This window comes from Aedes aegypti, chromosome 3 (assembly GCF_002204515.2).
Source record: "Aedes aegypti strain LVP_AGWG chromosome 3, AaegL5.0 Primary Assembly, whole genome shotgun sequence".
NCBI classification, from domain to species: Eukaryota; Metazoa; Arthropoda; class Insecta; order Diptera; family Culicidae; genus Aedes; species Aedes aegypti.
Genome location: NC_035109.1, coordinates 222683715 through 222700757, shown reverse-complemented (window position 1 = coordinate 222700757; position 17043 = coordinate 222683715). Strand labels below are relative to the sequence as shown.

General features: G+C 37.3%; 1 protein-coding gene across 2 annotated transcripts in view; it reads left to right on the top strand.

Moving 5' to 3' along the window:
* Positions 1 to 12198, top strand: part of LOC5570813 (zinc finger protein 629) — a 172175-nt gene extending 159977 nt beyond the window's left edge. For both annotated transcript variants that reach the window (XM_021849850.1, XM_021849849.1), the window contains exon 7: positions 10002 to 12198. In XM_021849850.1, coding sequence (XP_021705542.1) covers positions 10002 to 10553 — 552 coding nt within the window. In that variant the 3' untranslated portion in view covers positions 10554 to 12198. The remainder of the gene's footprint in view (positions 1 to 10001) is intronic.
* The last annotated feature ends 4845 nt before the right edge of the window (positions 12199 to 17043 follow it).

The window sequence follows — 17043 nt, the reverse complement described above, 5'->3', positions numbered from 1 at the left end:
TCTCCCTCTAAAAGCGTACCGTAGTTTATGGACGACCCTTATCGATTCAAAAAAATGTCGAACGCTTATATTTATAAAACAATGACGTCATGGCAGATTGTTCAGAGAATTTGTGGAGTTAACCAAAGCTTCTTAAAAAAGAGCTCATTAGAAAATTTTATTAATAATCCGTAATAAATCTTGCGAGAATTTGCAAAAAAAAACATATTTTCTAGCTCGAAAGGCCAAAGGTTCTTCTTCTTTCTGGCATTACGTCCCCACTGGGACAGAGCCTGCTCTCAGCTTAGTGTTCTTATGAGCACTTCCACAGTTATTAACTGAGAGTTTACTGTGCCAATGACCATTTTTGCATGTGTGTATCGTGTGGCAGGTACGAAAATACTCTATGACCTGGGAAGTCGAGAAAATTTCCAACCCGAAAAGATCCTCGACCGGTGGGATTCGAACCCACCGGCTATCTGGGCCAAAGGTATTTCCGTCAGATTCATTAATCATATTAAAGCAATTTTTTCCAGATTAAAGAACTTCTTTAGAGAAAGCTCAACATATTTTCTTCCCCAGTAATTCTTCTAGATATATTTTTTTCTTAAATTCTACAAGGAGATTCTTCAATAACCACTGCACGGACTATTTCATCAATCGTTCCTAGAATCATCTTGAATTTCTCAAGCAAGTTCCCAACAATAACTTGAAGTTTTTTTTGGAAACACTCTAACAAAGAGCATACTTGGAAAATATAGGAATTCCTCCTTAGAAGACAATTATTCTAAGATGGCAACTTTAGAATTTGTTCCACAATTTTTCAATAAACTCCATCATGTAGAGGGTGTTGGAAAATATAGACCCAAAACGACACCTAATTCATGTGGCTGATCGCGGTTCTCAGAAACTTCCAGATTCCACAGAAAAAAAAACTTCAAGGAATCAAATGGTGACAGTGTTATTCAACGGAATCGTGTAGAAGTTCCCGTGTTGCCCCAATAGGGTAAAGACTGTTTATTTTGATCTTAGTCTTAGTAGGCAAAAAGTGCAGACAACAACCCTTCGAACATTCAGTTTATCTGTGCTGGCCGCCTAGCGGCGACACTGATGTGTGTATTCCTTTCACTGATCGCGCTACGCTGGATTCTCAAATTTCTCAAATGGATCATTAAAATAACCAGAACGGTCGCTATGGAAAGCATAGATAGCGCCACCGTAGCCTTGTGTATTTGACAGAACAGCAATGCTGTCACAATGTTAATCCCATATACAGTGGCGCCTTTGTTTTGATGCGGTGAGCACCTGCAAAAACTACATTCAATGATCCATTTCAAACACAAGCGCATGGAAGAATGGTGGTCGGTGAACTGTCAAAACGTATGGGAAATAATGAAAAACGTAAATTACTTGCAATTAGGAAACTGGATCGAAAAAGTAGTGATCAGAAATCAAGCGTAATATGAATACATAACTTTTTGTGTTTAGTTCATCTTCCATTGTGCTTTCTTTGCCTCAGGATTTCGTTTTTACTACCACTGAAAAAGAGTCATCTATTGCCTTTTCAGTTTTGAATATCGCCCTATTTGCCCTAAAAGGTATTCTGAAGCTAACTGAATGTATTTCTTATGTATTAGTATAGTATGTCGTCGGTACACTAATCCCGGGGCAAAACGATCACTGGGGCAAATTTGATCAGGTCGATAACAAAATATATTTCCTCCCAAGGATGCGGAAGGTTTCGTAGGCATCACAGACATGCCTTGTTTTCTAGTTCATAGATGTCTAATGATGTTTTTGAACTATTTCATTTTTATAAGGGTCAGTTTTGCATAAAAATATTCACACTTTTTGAAGGTGTAGTAAGCAATACAGTTAGAATTGTCGGTGCTAAACAATCCACTGGTGCTATGCCTAAGGGTCCACTTTAAGTCTTTAAAATGGTGTGTAAGCTTAAGTATGAACTACTGTACTCATTTTTGATATCATACAGCATTGCAAGTAGGGTAACGTATATAACTTGGACATGCATATAATTTGGACAGGCTGCTTGTTCTATGCTCATTTACAATGAGATGATGAGGAATTTATGTACGGAAAATCATGTATTGCATTACTAATACACCATGCTATTTAATAATGATGGCCAATTTCATAACAATTACAAATTGGCTTCAAAAATATCAAAACTGTAAATTGTATCAAAAGAACACCTGTGAAACCTACGAATGCAAGAGGATGTATGTTTCAAGAACATACTTTAAACGCAATAAAAGCGCTCAGAATAGGCATTCATAAAAAGTTTAAAGGCGGCAATATGATAAAATATGCCTAAAATTGAAACTAAGTTCATCTAAAATCTTAACCTTAGTATATAAGGCATATTACAGGTGGTGTCCAAAATAGATTACGGTTTTTGTTCAGTTGATATAGTTTGGCCATCTGATGAAACGCACTGGAATGTCGCATGCATGCATACTTGCAGGCGTATTTCGTGGATCTGATGATATTTGCTTGCATTACATGAAATAATTGATTATCACTAATATACACATCCAATAAGCGAAAAAATGCATAAGTCACATGTAAACTCTTCAAACATTATGATATGATCGTCCTTTTAAGAAACCATTGAATAGATAGTGAGATAACGCCCCTGTCCAAATTATATTCACATAAGGGTGTCCAAAATGTATATTTGATGTCCGAAATGCATAACAGACAGGCAATTAAAAAACGCTATGTTGGCACCTAATGCTACAGTTTGTAAGCTTTTTCTCTCCAGAAACTCAGAAAACAATGATACATTAAGCATATAAGTATCATAACATAATAAAATATTATTATCTAAGGCAGTTAATCGATCGCCGTTTCCAGACATATCCTTAGCCTGTCCAAAATACATAATTTACCCTATAGTGTTTTGCTCATAAAACTGTTTATTTTCAAATAATGTGCTTATCTTAAGGGAAAATGCCTACATTTAGGCGTATTAGGCAGATTTTCAAACTTAAATTTTGCAATAAAATGATCAAATACTCGAGTTGTAAGAATTTTGACATCATTTTCAGATTCAGAAGACCCAAATTTAGTAGATGGGGAAGTTTTTCATTCTTAAACCTGCTTTGTTATATGATGATCAATTTCGCTTCAGTGTGTCACTTTATTTTTTTTATATTAAAACAATTTTTATGATATGTTAAATATTATTTCATGTAAAGTCGATAAAATAAACTGATAAAGATCAATGGAGTAATGATTTTGTTTTATTTGACAATATTTGAGTTCTAAGAGATTACTCAACAAAAAGTTGTAAAATAGTGAGCCCCCGAATTACGGTAACAACATAGAACACACTTCATTTAGTTGCAAACGCTCAAAGAGCTCGTTCTGTCCCATTTTGACCGAAAATGTATTTTTTTATATTAAAAAGTATTTACAACTGATTGTGGCTAGTATTTTTCCGTCGTAGAATCATCTGGAGATTACAATATATCACATTTAAACTGGTTTCGGTGACTGAATGAGTCCAGAGAATCTTGAAGTATTTTGATAGAAAAATTCTGTGAATTTGCCATTCCAATTTAGGTTGCAGATAGTAACCAAATGGTATCGAAACCGTAAATTAACCTATTTTCTCTTGAGCACGTTCAGGAATTACACCCGGAATCCCTATGACCCATTACACGGTGACGTCATCAGAAACCCGCTATCTGTTTCTCCTTTGAGAAACCTGAAAACACTTATAACCTTATTTTAATAGAAATAATATATTAATAAATCAATATGCCTAGATTCCGCTGCGATAGTATCGATCTTTTTACCGTAAAAGAAAGATTTTTCCATAAACAAAACGATAGTGTAGTGTGTATTCACGTCACGTGATTTTTTTTGTAGGTTTTGCCCTGAGAGAGAGGAGACAGCTGGCTTAGATTGCGAGCTCCCAAAAGTCATGGGAACCTGTCATCAACTGTCACTGAAAAACCGCACATTCGAAGGGCAGAGCATGAAAAACCGTCAAAATTTGGCCAAACTAAAACTGGACGTAATTGAAAATGCAGGTTGATTTCCTATGCTCTCGCATATACAATCGTTGAATGTTTAAATATTGTCGATTGGACTCAAATCGCCATTAAAATTTTTCAGTTTTTGAACCGGTTTGTGCTCTCCGAACCATTGTGCACAACCCAAACATGAGAAGAATCCAAGAAAACAAGCCAGTTGTCTTGTCAGTGAGCTGTCTCCTCTCTCAGGTTTTGCCTTCTCAGGAGTCTGGTTAAACCAGAGGGGCGACGTCCTACTTTTTCACTATGGTATTTGACAGATCAAGTTGTGCCTCCTTATCAGGAGCACTTGTAAGTTTTTCGAATGTTTACCTTCCTTACGAGGGAGAACAGTACAAAACGCATGGAGCGCAACAAAATATGTTAGAGCTGTTAAATGATACAAAGCTAAAGAAACCCAAATCTTTCGTAGGATAATCAAACCACATACAATAGACAAAACAGAGAAGTATGAATCGATTTCTTCAGAACGGCACGCGAGTTATGCGTTGAATTTGTGTGTCGTGGTACATTTCTCCTCATTTACCCCAGCTTTTTTGTTGATGTTGTGGACAATGCACATTCGTGTGGGTGAGCTCTGCTATCGTTTTATAAGAGACAGCAAAAAGAGGTGCTCGTAGCAATCCCCTGGGTTAAACATTTCCCTAAAAATCATGTGCCGTATATACGCATCTTGCTATCGTTTTTTCCATTTTTTGTGGTAAAAAATACGATTTTATTATTATATCATATCTAATAAAAAAATAGTGTAAGATTACCTTCAATTGGTCAAAACCTACGAAGAATTAACGTGCTCGACTCACTACCGTTTTGCCTATGAAAAAAAAAATTCTTTTGCAGCAAAAAAAGATCGTATCGGCATCCAGAGATATTAAATTTTAAGACATTTTTTTTACAAAAAAGTCCTCTGTGCGTTGTTTGCAAGTTTTATCAAAGATCAAAAGAGAGAGAATTTCGACGTGAAATGAACTGTTTAGTAATTAGGGTAAATCGCCTATTGTTGAACGGTCAAAATGCTCGTTGAACACGCCATAAGGAATACACGGGCTGTTTAACAATAGGCGACATTTTTAGCCGTTCAACATTAGGCGACTTACCCTACATCATTTAAATCAATTACTTTAAAAATGTTTTTTTTTCTAATACTTTTAAATTTTATCTAGGTTTTCCTTTTTAAATTGCTTCTAATGGTTCTCGTGGGATTCTGCCATGAGTAACCACATCAAATCTAGATTCCTCTAAAATCCCAGAGTTTCAGAGTGCTGATTTACTCGCATCAGTCGTGCTCCCAAGTAATCCCAAGTGATCCGTGAACGTGTTCGGAGCTATTCAGAGTCAATTGTTGTGGGCTTCGTGGCAGTGCTGTTACTGTTACCAAGTATTTAGCCGCATCGTATCAAGGAGTGTGAGTTTGATTTCCGCTTCAGTCCGGAAACGTATTTCGACTGTTCCATTGGGCACAGCATGCTAGTCCGTTGTCTAGTGTGGTGCTTCCTTCAAAGGACAAATCGTCCACTGGAAGCATTAACGTGTAGGTGTCTAAAATAAAAAAAAAAATGTGTTTGTGGAAAAAAAGCTGCTTCCCCTCCGAGATTTATGGTTTTCGAGGGTTTTTGTCTAGAAACTGATAATTTTCTGTCAATTTAATGGTTAAACAATCAATTTGTCTGTCAAAACCGTAATAAATCACACCTTGCTCGATTACTCGTGAGTAAACGTTCCCGAACTTGTTGCTATTTCTTTTGGCATGTTCTCCCGAGGTTGCGAACGGTGCGGACTTACTCACACCACAGATAACAGACGTTGAAGTCCGACTGTAAAACCGTGTAAGACTATTAACGGTCATTTTGAATGGTAACACAAGTAGCAAGGGTTCGTTCAAATATTACGTAACGTAATAGGGGGAGGGGGGGGAGTCTAAAGTGTTACGGTCCATACAAAAAAATAAAATTTTCCATACAAAGGCTGTTACGTGGGGGAGGGAGGGGGTCTATAATTGGCAAATTTCGCGTTACGTACTATTTGAATGAACCCCAATATCGTGATGGCGCTGTCATCGCTAAGTTCCCATGACGATGTCAGTGGTGAATATGAAATATTTCAAGATACTATTATTCACCACTGATTGGCGCAATTCACTGTGTGGCGGAGCTAGTGATTGCAAGGAGCTTCAATTTGAATATTTACACAGGTTTTCAGATTATTTGTTCTAGCATAAACATCTGTTATCTGTAATCACACCTAGCCTGCTCGTGAGTCTATTATGTGTGTTACGCGTTGGTTTACACTCGTGAGCTCCTTCGTGATGCGAAATTTTTTTCGAAATGCTTAGGACTCATGAAAAAATCAGTGCTTCGACAGTTCTGGGAACTTCTCTAAAAGCTCTTCTAGAGATAACCTACCTTCAAAAATTACTTTAATTTTCTTTCGATTATAAGAAGGCAGGCTCCAGAGGCACATTCTCCGCCAATTTATTATTTATTAAGAACATCTTCAAGCATTAATAGAGTTTATCTATGAAATTTTACAAGCATTCTTCTTGTATTCTATAAGTAATTTTTCTATAACTAGTGGCCCCGGCAAACTTCGTGACATATTAGTACCTTCCCGTTTTAGCAATTTTTCCGAAAACTTCCCGAAACTTTTTCGTCGCACGAACACGTCGGAACCCTTCAAGAAGACAACAGTGAAAGAGTTATGCAAATTGGTAGTCCCGTTCTCAAGCCATTTCGTGACATACAAACATCACTCCATTTTTATTTATATAGACTAGAGTCCCGGCAAACTTCATCGTGCCATCAAGTAGGCTGCTGAAAAACGCTATGGTTCGCCCCATACAAAATGACAGTTCCGTTCACTGTCGTTTTTCTAACTTTCCTACATTTATGAATGTTTGCCCTTTACTGGCATATATCAGATTTGCTGGTATGTCTTTGACACATACTTTTTGAAAACTTGTAATCAGTGTGTGGCACAGGCACAGTGTGTGGTTGATTGACAAATTGAGACAAGAATTCACAAAAAAAAAATGTTTTAGAAAATAAAAAAAAAATACCTAGTTGTTTTGTCACATTGCTAATTGGACCTGCATAACAGTCACATTGAGATTAAATATGAGGCTCGTAACGTATTAGCAATAAAATTTCTATCACAATTATTTTCAGACTTCTTCTTCTTGGCATTAACGTCCCCACTGGGACAGAGCCGGCTACTCAGCGTAGTGTTCTAAGAGCACTTCCACAGTTATTAACTGAGAGTTTTCTTTGTCAAAGTTTCCATTTTCGCATTCGTATATCGTGAGGCAGGTACGATGATACTTTATGCCCAGGGAAGTCAAGGAAATTGCCATTACGAAAAGATCCTGGACCGACCGGGAATCGAACCCAGACACCTTCAGCATGGTTTTGCTTCGGACTCTAACCACTCGACTAAGGAAAGCTATTTTCAGACTATTCAATTATTTACTTTCTCATCCTATGTTTCATTCCGGTTTTACTGAGAAGGAACACAAAAAATAAACAATAGAATTTAATTCGCACCGAGATCGAATCTCATCCTCAAGATAGTCACTTATGAAGCACGTCTTTCCAAACGCCTTCTAACCAGAACCAAGCCTCTCTGCCATAAAAAATACCTTACCCTTTACCTTCCCGCATGAACATGCAGGGGTATATCCGGTCTGCATTCTCACGTGACAGGCGCCATTATTGCTTAAAAATAATAGATCTTCAGCACCAAATGGGTATTCCAATCCAATAGATTATAATCAACAATGGCGCGGAAAATGGATAGGACAGGTAAGAAATGTCCTACGCACAAAATATCTTGGTAGGACAGTCAACGGATTGTCCGACCCATAATCCAACAAGAAGTGACATCATTTCTACAGAATTTCTACAGCCAACTCTGTAAATGTTCTTTTATAAATGCAGTGAACACTCTTAGAAATCTCTCTTGACAAATTAATGGAATATCCATAGGGAACTCTCGGAAGATCCTTGAAAAATCTTTGGAACAGTTCGTGGATTATTCCAAAACCTGTCGCATCGTGTATTGAGTACACGCATCTTGAACAAAGCTCGCTTGTCATTTCATTACTTTCGTTACTCCCTTTTACTATGAGTATAGGTATTGTATTCACCGAAAAAAGCCAATAAACCTTGTAAATTATGGATCACTAGTTAGAAGTGCAAATATTCGGTATTTAAAATTATCAATCAAGAAAAATGTTTTCCAAAAAAGAATTCATACTAAATCGAAGCGAACGAGCAAGTTTTATGCTATAAAATTAGAATTTTACCACCTGGGAGCTTATGAATAAAGGGACCCAGATAGCCGTAGCGGTAAACGCGCAGCTATTCAGCAAGACCAAGCTGAGGGTCGTGGGTTCGAATCCCATCGGTCAAGGATCTTTTCGGGTTGGAAATTTTCTCGACTTCCCAGGGCATAAAGTATCATCGTACCTGCCACACGATATACGCATGCAAAAATGGTCATTGGCATAGTAAGCTCTCAGTTAATAACTGTGGAAGTGCTCATAAGAACTCATAAGTGCTCATAAGCTGAGAAGCAGGCTCTGTCCCAGTGGGGACGTAACGCCAGAAAGAAGAAGAAGAAGGGAGCTTATGAATGCTCACGGCACTTCTTACAGAAAACGACCATATAATGATAGCTGTGTGGTACCAACTAAACATTTGTAAAATACACCGTTATTTGGCGGTTGAATGTGGTGCTTAACATTACAAATGGTAGAAGACAAATAGTATAACGTAGGAAAAATATGTTATACGTCAACGTTTATATTTTGAGCGAGTTATCCGATGTTGAACGCCAAAGTGATCCGTAACTGTGTTGGCATGGTATAAACATTGCGATGTGCCACGAACTGTTCTGGTTCACGAACTGATATCGGTTATCTATGAGCCCATGCATGCTATAAAACGTTTGACTTTTACTGTGCGCCCTGTTTTCAAGTTTCCCGTGAGAGAGAGCGAGACAGCACCAACACACGGCGCACAGTAAAAGTCAAGAGAACAAAAGAATTTATGGCACGCGCAGAGGCTAATGTTCATGTTTATGCATTAACTATGAATTGAATTGTTATCGTTTACCAAGACGAATCCTGTAAACAAACAACCCTTTCCCATATCCAAAATGCCAGTGTTTTCTTGTGAAAGTGCAGAGGATTCATCGACTTCCTTACAGCAAGTAACATGTCAACATTTCCTTCCCATCCCCAAATTGGCCTGTATTCGGATGCAGCCGGCTGAGAGCATCAATACTTACACATTGAAGACGCTATTGATCCTGAGTAGCGTCTGTTGGTTCTCTGTGTACGCACAACTGTTCTTGCAATAACGGAGTAGCGACTGCGGGCGATCAATCATGCTCATGCTCTCATCCTATGGGATGAGTAATAAAGATGAACAATGAAACAGTTCATCTAGTTAATCGGTGTTCTAACGTTAATAATGTGTTTGTTAATAAAACCCATTGTAATTGTTGTGTCTCAACTGTCATACAATTGACGGATTGAATATTCTGGAACTGGAACCTACATACCGGCAAACGATCGATGCTGATAGGCGGAAAGGCGTAAGGGCAGCGAGCCTAGGCAAAGCTAGTAGCCACCGAATCAATAATATGGCGTGGCGTTCGACATCGATTTTAAACATTCAAAGTGAGCTTGCGACAAGCTCTGGAAAAATCTGGATAAAACTTCACAGAAATCTTCACAATTTTCCCAAAGAAATTTCTGGATGTGTCTCTGGAAAAACTCCTCACTTGGATCGATTCGATGCCCATCATCAGGGCGAATACTATCCGATATCAAGACGACCGGGAGAGATGTGTAATTTAAACCATTATGGAGCAAAATTTAAATTTTTTCATACAAAAAACTGATATATCCATGTAGGCCAGACTAAATATACTAACATTTTCATTTCTATTCCTCAGGGCGATCGTCCATTCTGCTGTCCAATGCCAAACTGCCGGCGACGATTCGCAACGGAACAGGAAGTCAAGAAACATATCGATAACCACATGAATCCACATTCATCTAAATCGCGCAAACTTGCAGCACTGAACAATAACAACAATAACAACAATAATAATAACAATAACAACAACAATGCAAACAATAATAATAACAATAATGTTATTATGGAGCAAAAAGTGTCACCGACGTTCCTGATGGACAAACAAACCAATCTCATCCAAAGAATGGGACCGGTAAAGCATGAACTGTACTTCCCGCAGTGCTACGGACCTGCATTCAACCAGCAGTTTGTGGCCGGAGCAGCAGTAGTTACGTCAAATCCATCAGCCACGGTTAATGGCAACACTGCTGTGCCCCCCACTTCCAGCGTTCCACCAACGACGGCCGTCAACGGACCCACAAATCCGAACTCCCAACAGACACATACAACGGCAACGGTGACGGCTGTTCCGGCCTCGGTAGCTGCCGTTATCACTGCACCAACTCCACAGGCCATTGTGGCACAGTGACACCCAATGGGTGATCAGGGAGTACCGGGGTCAATACCGATACCACCGCCAACCGGTCCACCTGGACCACCTGCCCTAATAGCCATCCATCATTGAACGGATGGAACAGACCGCAATCCTACCCAACTCAACAAATAGCACTTTAATTCACCTTGCGTGCTGATTTAGTGCTATTGTAGCCATATAATAGCACTATAAGCCCAAAAAACGCGAATTAGAGGGCTTATGGTTTCTTGGGTAGACATACATTCTCAATTATCAGAAATGGTGTTTGACATAACGTGGAATGTAGTAACATCTCGAATAGAAGCTACCTATTCAAACACAACTAACAGTTCTGTATCAATCAACGTATCATCAAGTGGGTTAACAGAAAATGAAACAGTGCGAACTTCGGTTTCTGGAAAAACTGATATATCAAGTAACGAAGCATACAAGCAATTTCATAAGACAAAGATATTGGTGCAAATTTTTCACTTTCTAATGATAAACGGACAAGACTGTGATCATCACAATCGCCCATTGTGACTACACATCATCAAACCTGTAACCAGGTTAGCAGATACGAGACGTAAGCCCCCAATATTCACCGGGTGGCGAATAGGAATCGAAACCAAAGACTGACGACTGTTGGAAAGTGAATCGCTTTTTACATGTGGAAACAAATCGTATACGACAAGAGCTTTTAAGATATTGTAAATTAGGTGGTGAAAAATTTGCACAATAGCTTATGGTCAAAAACTTTTTATTTAGAATGAAGTTGCAATCTGATGGTGACGTGAAGAAATATATGTGTCTAGATTTAAAAGAGAACTGACAAGTCAAATTCAGCTGGATTTCTGAAACCGTAAGAATCCTATCAAACTAAAGCAGTTGTTACCAGTAAGATAAATGCCAAATTCAAGTATACATATGAATTTTGACTTTCCCGCTAAACTCAACTGATACCCAAAAGAAAATGATTTTAAAAGAAATTAGAAGAGGGTATCATTCACATCTATGAGATTAAACTCAGTAATGTTTAAGGAACAAGAGTGCCTAGCTGTTGTACATTAGAATGTTTTCCATTCGATTTCCATTGCCATGAACGAGAGGAATAAACACCCAGCTTCAAAACGCAGTCAAAACGGTTAATAAAAATATACCTCCACTACAAACAAAGAGAATGAAAACGACTGTAAATGAACAAAACAAATCTAACTAAAAATAGAGCAACTGAGGAAACAAAACATAGTTATATAACTTCCACAATAACAAAACAGATGGTGCTATTTTTATTATAAACTTTTTTAACAGTGGAAAACTTTATTAAGTAAATAACAGAACAGAAATAGTTAATTGATTAAAACAATTGATCACATAATCAATACAATAGAAACAACAAAGCATAACAAACAATAAACAAAAACAATAGGAAAATTAAGTTATACAAACTCAAACACACCAGTCAACAATAGCTAAAGCAAACTAGAACAATATGAAATGCAACTTTTATTGTTATATTTATACCCGCCATTGAAACAAAACCACAATAGAGCCAATGTGAATGAGCAGACACCCGCTGAACAAGCAACACAACAGAGACTACAATCAAATATTTACCGATGTTTCCTTTCTTGTCCTACAATATACAATAGATCGTAACATAGAGCAAAGCAAACAATAGTTGAAACGAAACACAATGGAGTTTTAAGCATACTTTATTTATAACGTGTTTACTTTCTAAGGGCAACGGCAGAGAATGATATTTTCTATTGTTTAACTAATTGTTTTCTCTCATACTTATACTCGCAAAGCAGAACTTACACACAACAAACCCTCTCAAAAGCAACAGAGAATCATACGCCAGAACAGCTCTGTTACAAAAAGGAGTGATTTCATTTTTGTTATCAACATCACAAAGCAACGTACCGGTAATAGGCAGAAATTACGCAACACGTTGTCAGCTAACTAAGCATTAGGTAAGGACATACATCTCTGTGAAACGGTACGTTCACAGCCAGCAACACAGAAGTGGGCGTTTATTCCTAGCGTAAACGAAGCAACAGCAACTCGGAGGAAACGAATGGGAAAACTGAAACCTAGTTGTAAGGGATTCCATTTGCCATGAAGAAGAAGGAAAGCAACAGTGGGCTGCAGGGAATCGAATTTACCAGAAGAAGTTCGATGTGAAATGCTCAAGTTGATTACAAGAAAAGTTCAATGATTGAAACAAGTTCATTTAGTAAGGCTATTGCACATTAGTGCACATTAAACACACTTTGTTTTCAGCAATTATAGATTTCAAATGCGATAGAGTATAGTGTCAGGATGGTTTTCAGTCTTGCCGAAATTGAAATACTGTTAACGTTCAACGCTCCGTCATCGTAAACATCGTCATAATTGAAACTTCAAAAGCAGTTTTTCTGTTCAAAACTAAAAATTATTTAGAACCTTTTTCAGGGACTTTGAAGTTGTTTTTTTTCGCACAATTGGCTTAAATTTTCAACACACTATTGTTACCCATTTTGACAAATATTTCATCAAAGACGTCAAAGAACAGGAAACCTCAAAGTTATATACACACTTAGATTTTTTCACGTGCTCGGCTGTGCGAATCTCGTTTTCCCGATTTTAACCGAGACTCAGCTAACAAATTTTCCGGTTGCTTATCAACAAAGCACGATTTACTTATATGTACTCGGCTTTTATTTGCTGAGATCCCAGGTAATATGTTTGCCGACTACTCGGCTGTGCAGATCTCGGTTAAAATTAGCCAATATTCGGCATTCTGAATTAAGTGTGTAGCATTCACTGAAGGTTTTATTTAAAACCGGGAATTTTTCAAAATGTAAGCAGCAGTTTTCTTCCGAGCGGACAAAAATTCTAGAAAAATAAAAACTCGTTTCTTCATTATCAATTATGATAAACGGACGTTCTTGTTTTTCTTGATTCGTTGATCAATCGGAACAAAACTGTTTTTTTTTTTTATATTTTGACAAAAGATCGATTCTTGTTTGTGGCCTATTCCGGACGCTACCTCACTTTTGCTTCATATTTCGGACAGTTTGACACAAAAATCACAGTTAGAGAATTCAAGTCTTTAATAATATTCAGAAAATTATTTGATAGGCATTTGAGCTATTTGATTACTTTAAATTCCCATTGATGTCATCTGTGGGAAATGCTTATTAACAGACCAGGCAGCGGGATCAAATATCAGTTGTATCTTAAAGTTCAATCAGACATATCTGAGCAAGGGTTCAACAGATTTTCAATATCATTTCACGTATTTCACGTCCATAATCCGCAGTTTAGTAAAAAAATGGAAAATGTTCGAATTTTCCCTAGAGTGCAGTTAAATCAAAACATTTTTTTCGCACTCTGAAGCGGCATGAGAATCATGTCAAATTTTAACGCAAATGTTATAATTTAAAGATTTCTAAAGCCGGATAACCCTTGAAAACTGAACAAGTAATGAATGTGAAGCAAAAAGTATATTTCGAGCATCCCTATCGAGGCAAATTTAGTTAAAAACTTCCTTCTACGATGTTGTTCTTTTTTGACATTCTGATTTTTGCTTTGACATTTTTTCGACACAATTTGCTTGTAGAATTGCAGAGAACGTGAACAGAAATATATTTATTTTGAATACATACACTCAAAATTTATATTACTGAAAAGAGCTTAGAAATACCTATTTTCTTACCTGCTTACCTATAGCGTTTTCGACATTAATTTGATTGCAGTAGTCCAGACAACATTTTTGAGTCGAAATATAAATTCGAGATAAACTCAAGACTTATTTTAGTTAAAAAAAACTTCAAGAAACCCTATATTTAACCTGTTTGCCTAAAAATCAAATTTCAAATCGATGACAAGTAGTTTTTTATTATAAAAGCAGAATTTAACGTGTTCAGTGAACATGTTTGAGCAGAAATAGTAATTTTGGATTACACTCGAATTTTTTTTTAACTAAAAAACTAAGAAATCCGAAATCACAGCCGTCACACTTTAATCAATGTCGATCGACCGCCTTTTTAACGGTTGATTCAAATATATGTCAATTGGCCACCTGCAGCGCTCGCATCGTTTTTGTTCGTGTTTGACGTGTACACACTACCGCCCCCCTTTTGATCCCACGTTGATTTAGACGTACATGTTCTTGTGACTATGATTTGGATCGCAATTTGTTCGAAGTGTTACGTCTGTTTCTCTGTTCCTAAATATTCATCCTGTTTGCCACTGAATAAATATTCAAAGCAATGACATGGAAATTTTGCGGCATGAATTCGCATTTAGAAATTCAGTACATGTTTGGGCATGCATAGCAGAATATTTTCTAAATAAATTTTATTATAGAAAATCATTAAAATGTTTGAGCAATAAGAGCTATTTTCAAAAACACTCAAAATTTGTTTGATTTTAAAAACTATGAAAAAAATTTGTTTACATTTTCTTAGATGTCCATGAGCATAAACAACAATTTTAGATTAAACTTAGAATTTTTTGTACTTAAAATCTAAGAAACGTTATTTTTTCAAGCCTGTTAGCTGCTAAAACTCAAATTTATTAGTTATTTTCAGTGATGTAAATGTTGAGTGCAATCAAAAATGTGTATTCCTGCTCAAAACTGTTCACTGCATTTATACAAGCAAATTTATATCGAAAAAATGTCAAGAATGTCTTATTGAACAACATTGCAGGAAAAAGTTTTTAACTAGAACGTTAATATTAAGAGATAAAACTGATCTAGATCAGTTACAAGTTATCTAGATCAGTGAATCAATTGTCACCCAACACGCGGCAACAAAGACATTGTCATCTCCTATTCCTGTTGCAACAATTTTATTCCGCAACATCAGTTTATCATCACTTGAACAGAATATGACAAAGATCGATCACCACGTGCACAGCGATTTTGTGGGCTTTGCATTTCAATTTTTGAGAACTTTCTTCATGTTGGTAAACATTGACACACTATCGAACAGCATCCATAAAAGCAATTTGGTTTTGTGTTTAAAATATCTGATTAATCGCGAGTTGAAAAGGTTGCAACAATGTTACGCCCTCTGATTGTCATGACAATTTTGCTATGGATTGTGTCCTTATCCGCAACAGTTGCAACAAACGGTTGTGAGCGAGCTTGCTTTGTTGTTTATTTTTCGTCTATTTTGGTGACAATTTGATTCACTGATCTAGATCAAATCCAAAGCTATCAAAATGTAATGAAATTTATTCCAAAATACTTTGTCAAAGATACCAAACCTCTAGCATGCATATCTAGTAGCGATGGGCGATTTTGAATCGATATTCCTAACATCGATTTTTTCGTTCCGATTAATCGATTTTTTAAATCGATGTTGGAATCACTCAAAATTGAGTTAATCGATTTTCTTCATTCGATTTTTGGTTTCGATTCAAAAAGACGAAAATTATAAGAACTTTTTAATCAATTGATGAACCATAAATCTTGTTTAGAATAAGCTTTGAAATGTTTAATGTATATTTTCACCTCAGAAAGCAAGATTGCATCGCTGCCAAGCGGTCTGAAGAGCAAAAATGCTGACAAACTTGCATCTTGTTACCTTTATTCCCAGAAGAGAGGATCGATAAAGAGAAACCTACTATGCGACTTACGCCCTTATTCTAGCACACGCTTATTAAATGAAATTGCATTTGGTCTTATATGTAAAGCTTGTTTTTGCAAATTTTTATATGAGCTTGAAAATCAAATCGATTCATACACATCGATTCAAATGATTGGTGATCTTCTATTTTTAGGCAACAATGGCGCCTGCCACGTCAGAATGCAGACCAATGAGGGAATGGGGGAGGAATTGATGATGCATTAAACTGGCTCCCACGTAGACCGTATATACCACTGCATCTACGCCAGTTCATGCGGGAGTTTATGGGTTGCGGAAAGGCATGGCAGAGAGGTTTGCTCTGTGGTTAGCAGACTGCCTGTGTATCAGGCCTAAGGAAAGGCATGCTATAATGATGATAGAGTGAAAGCGTAGGGAAACGGTTTCTCGTCCGTCTCTGGTTCTAGCGTTTGCTATGAACGGATAGGGTGTGAGTGTGATAGATTGAGGAGAATGGAAGACAGAAGCAAGTGAAATATACAACTACAAAGTACGAGGAAAGGGACGGGCCTGGGATTGAACCCATGACCTTCTGCATATGAAGCAGAAGCGGTAGCCATTAGACCACCAACCCCGTCGAGTATAATAATCGTACCTGCCACACGATATACGAATGCGAAAATGGCAACTTTGGCGTAGAAAGCTCTCAGTTAATAACTGTGGAAGTGCTCATAAGAACACTACGCTGAGAAGCAGGCTCTGTCCCAGTGAGGACGTCAATGCCAAGAAGAAGAAGAAGAAGAAGAATTTAAAAGAAAAATTTTACTGAAAATTCTAGCTGCATGTTTTGTTTTTGTTTTTCATTTGGCGCCATTCACTATTTGAGGTCCAAACGCGATGATAGCGGAACGACAACGGGAAGC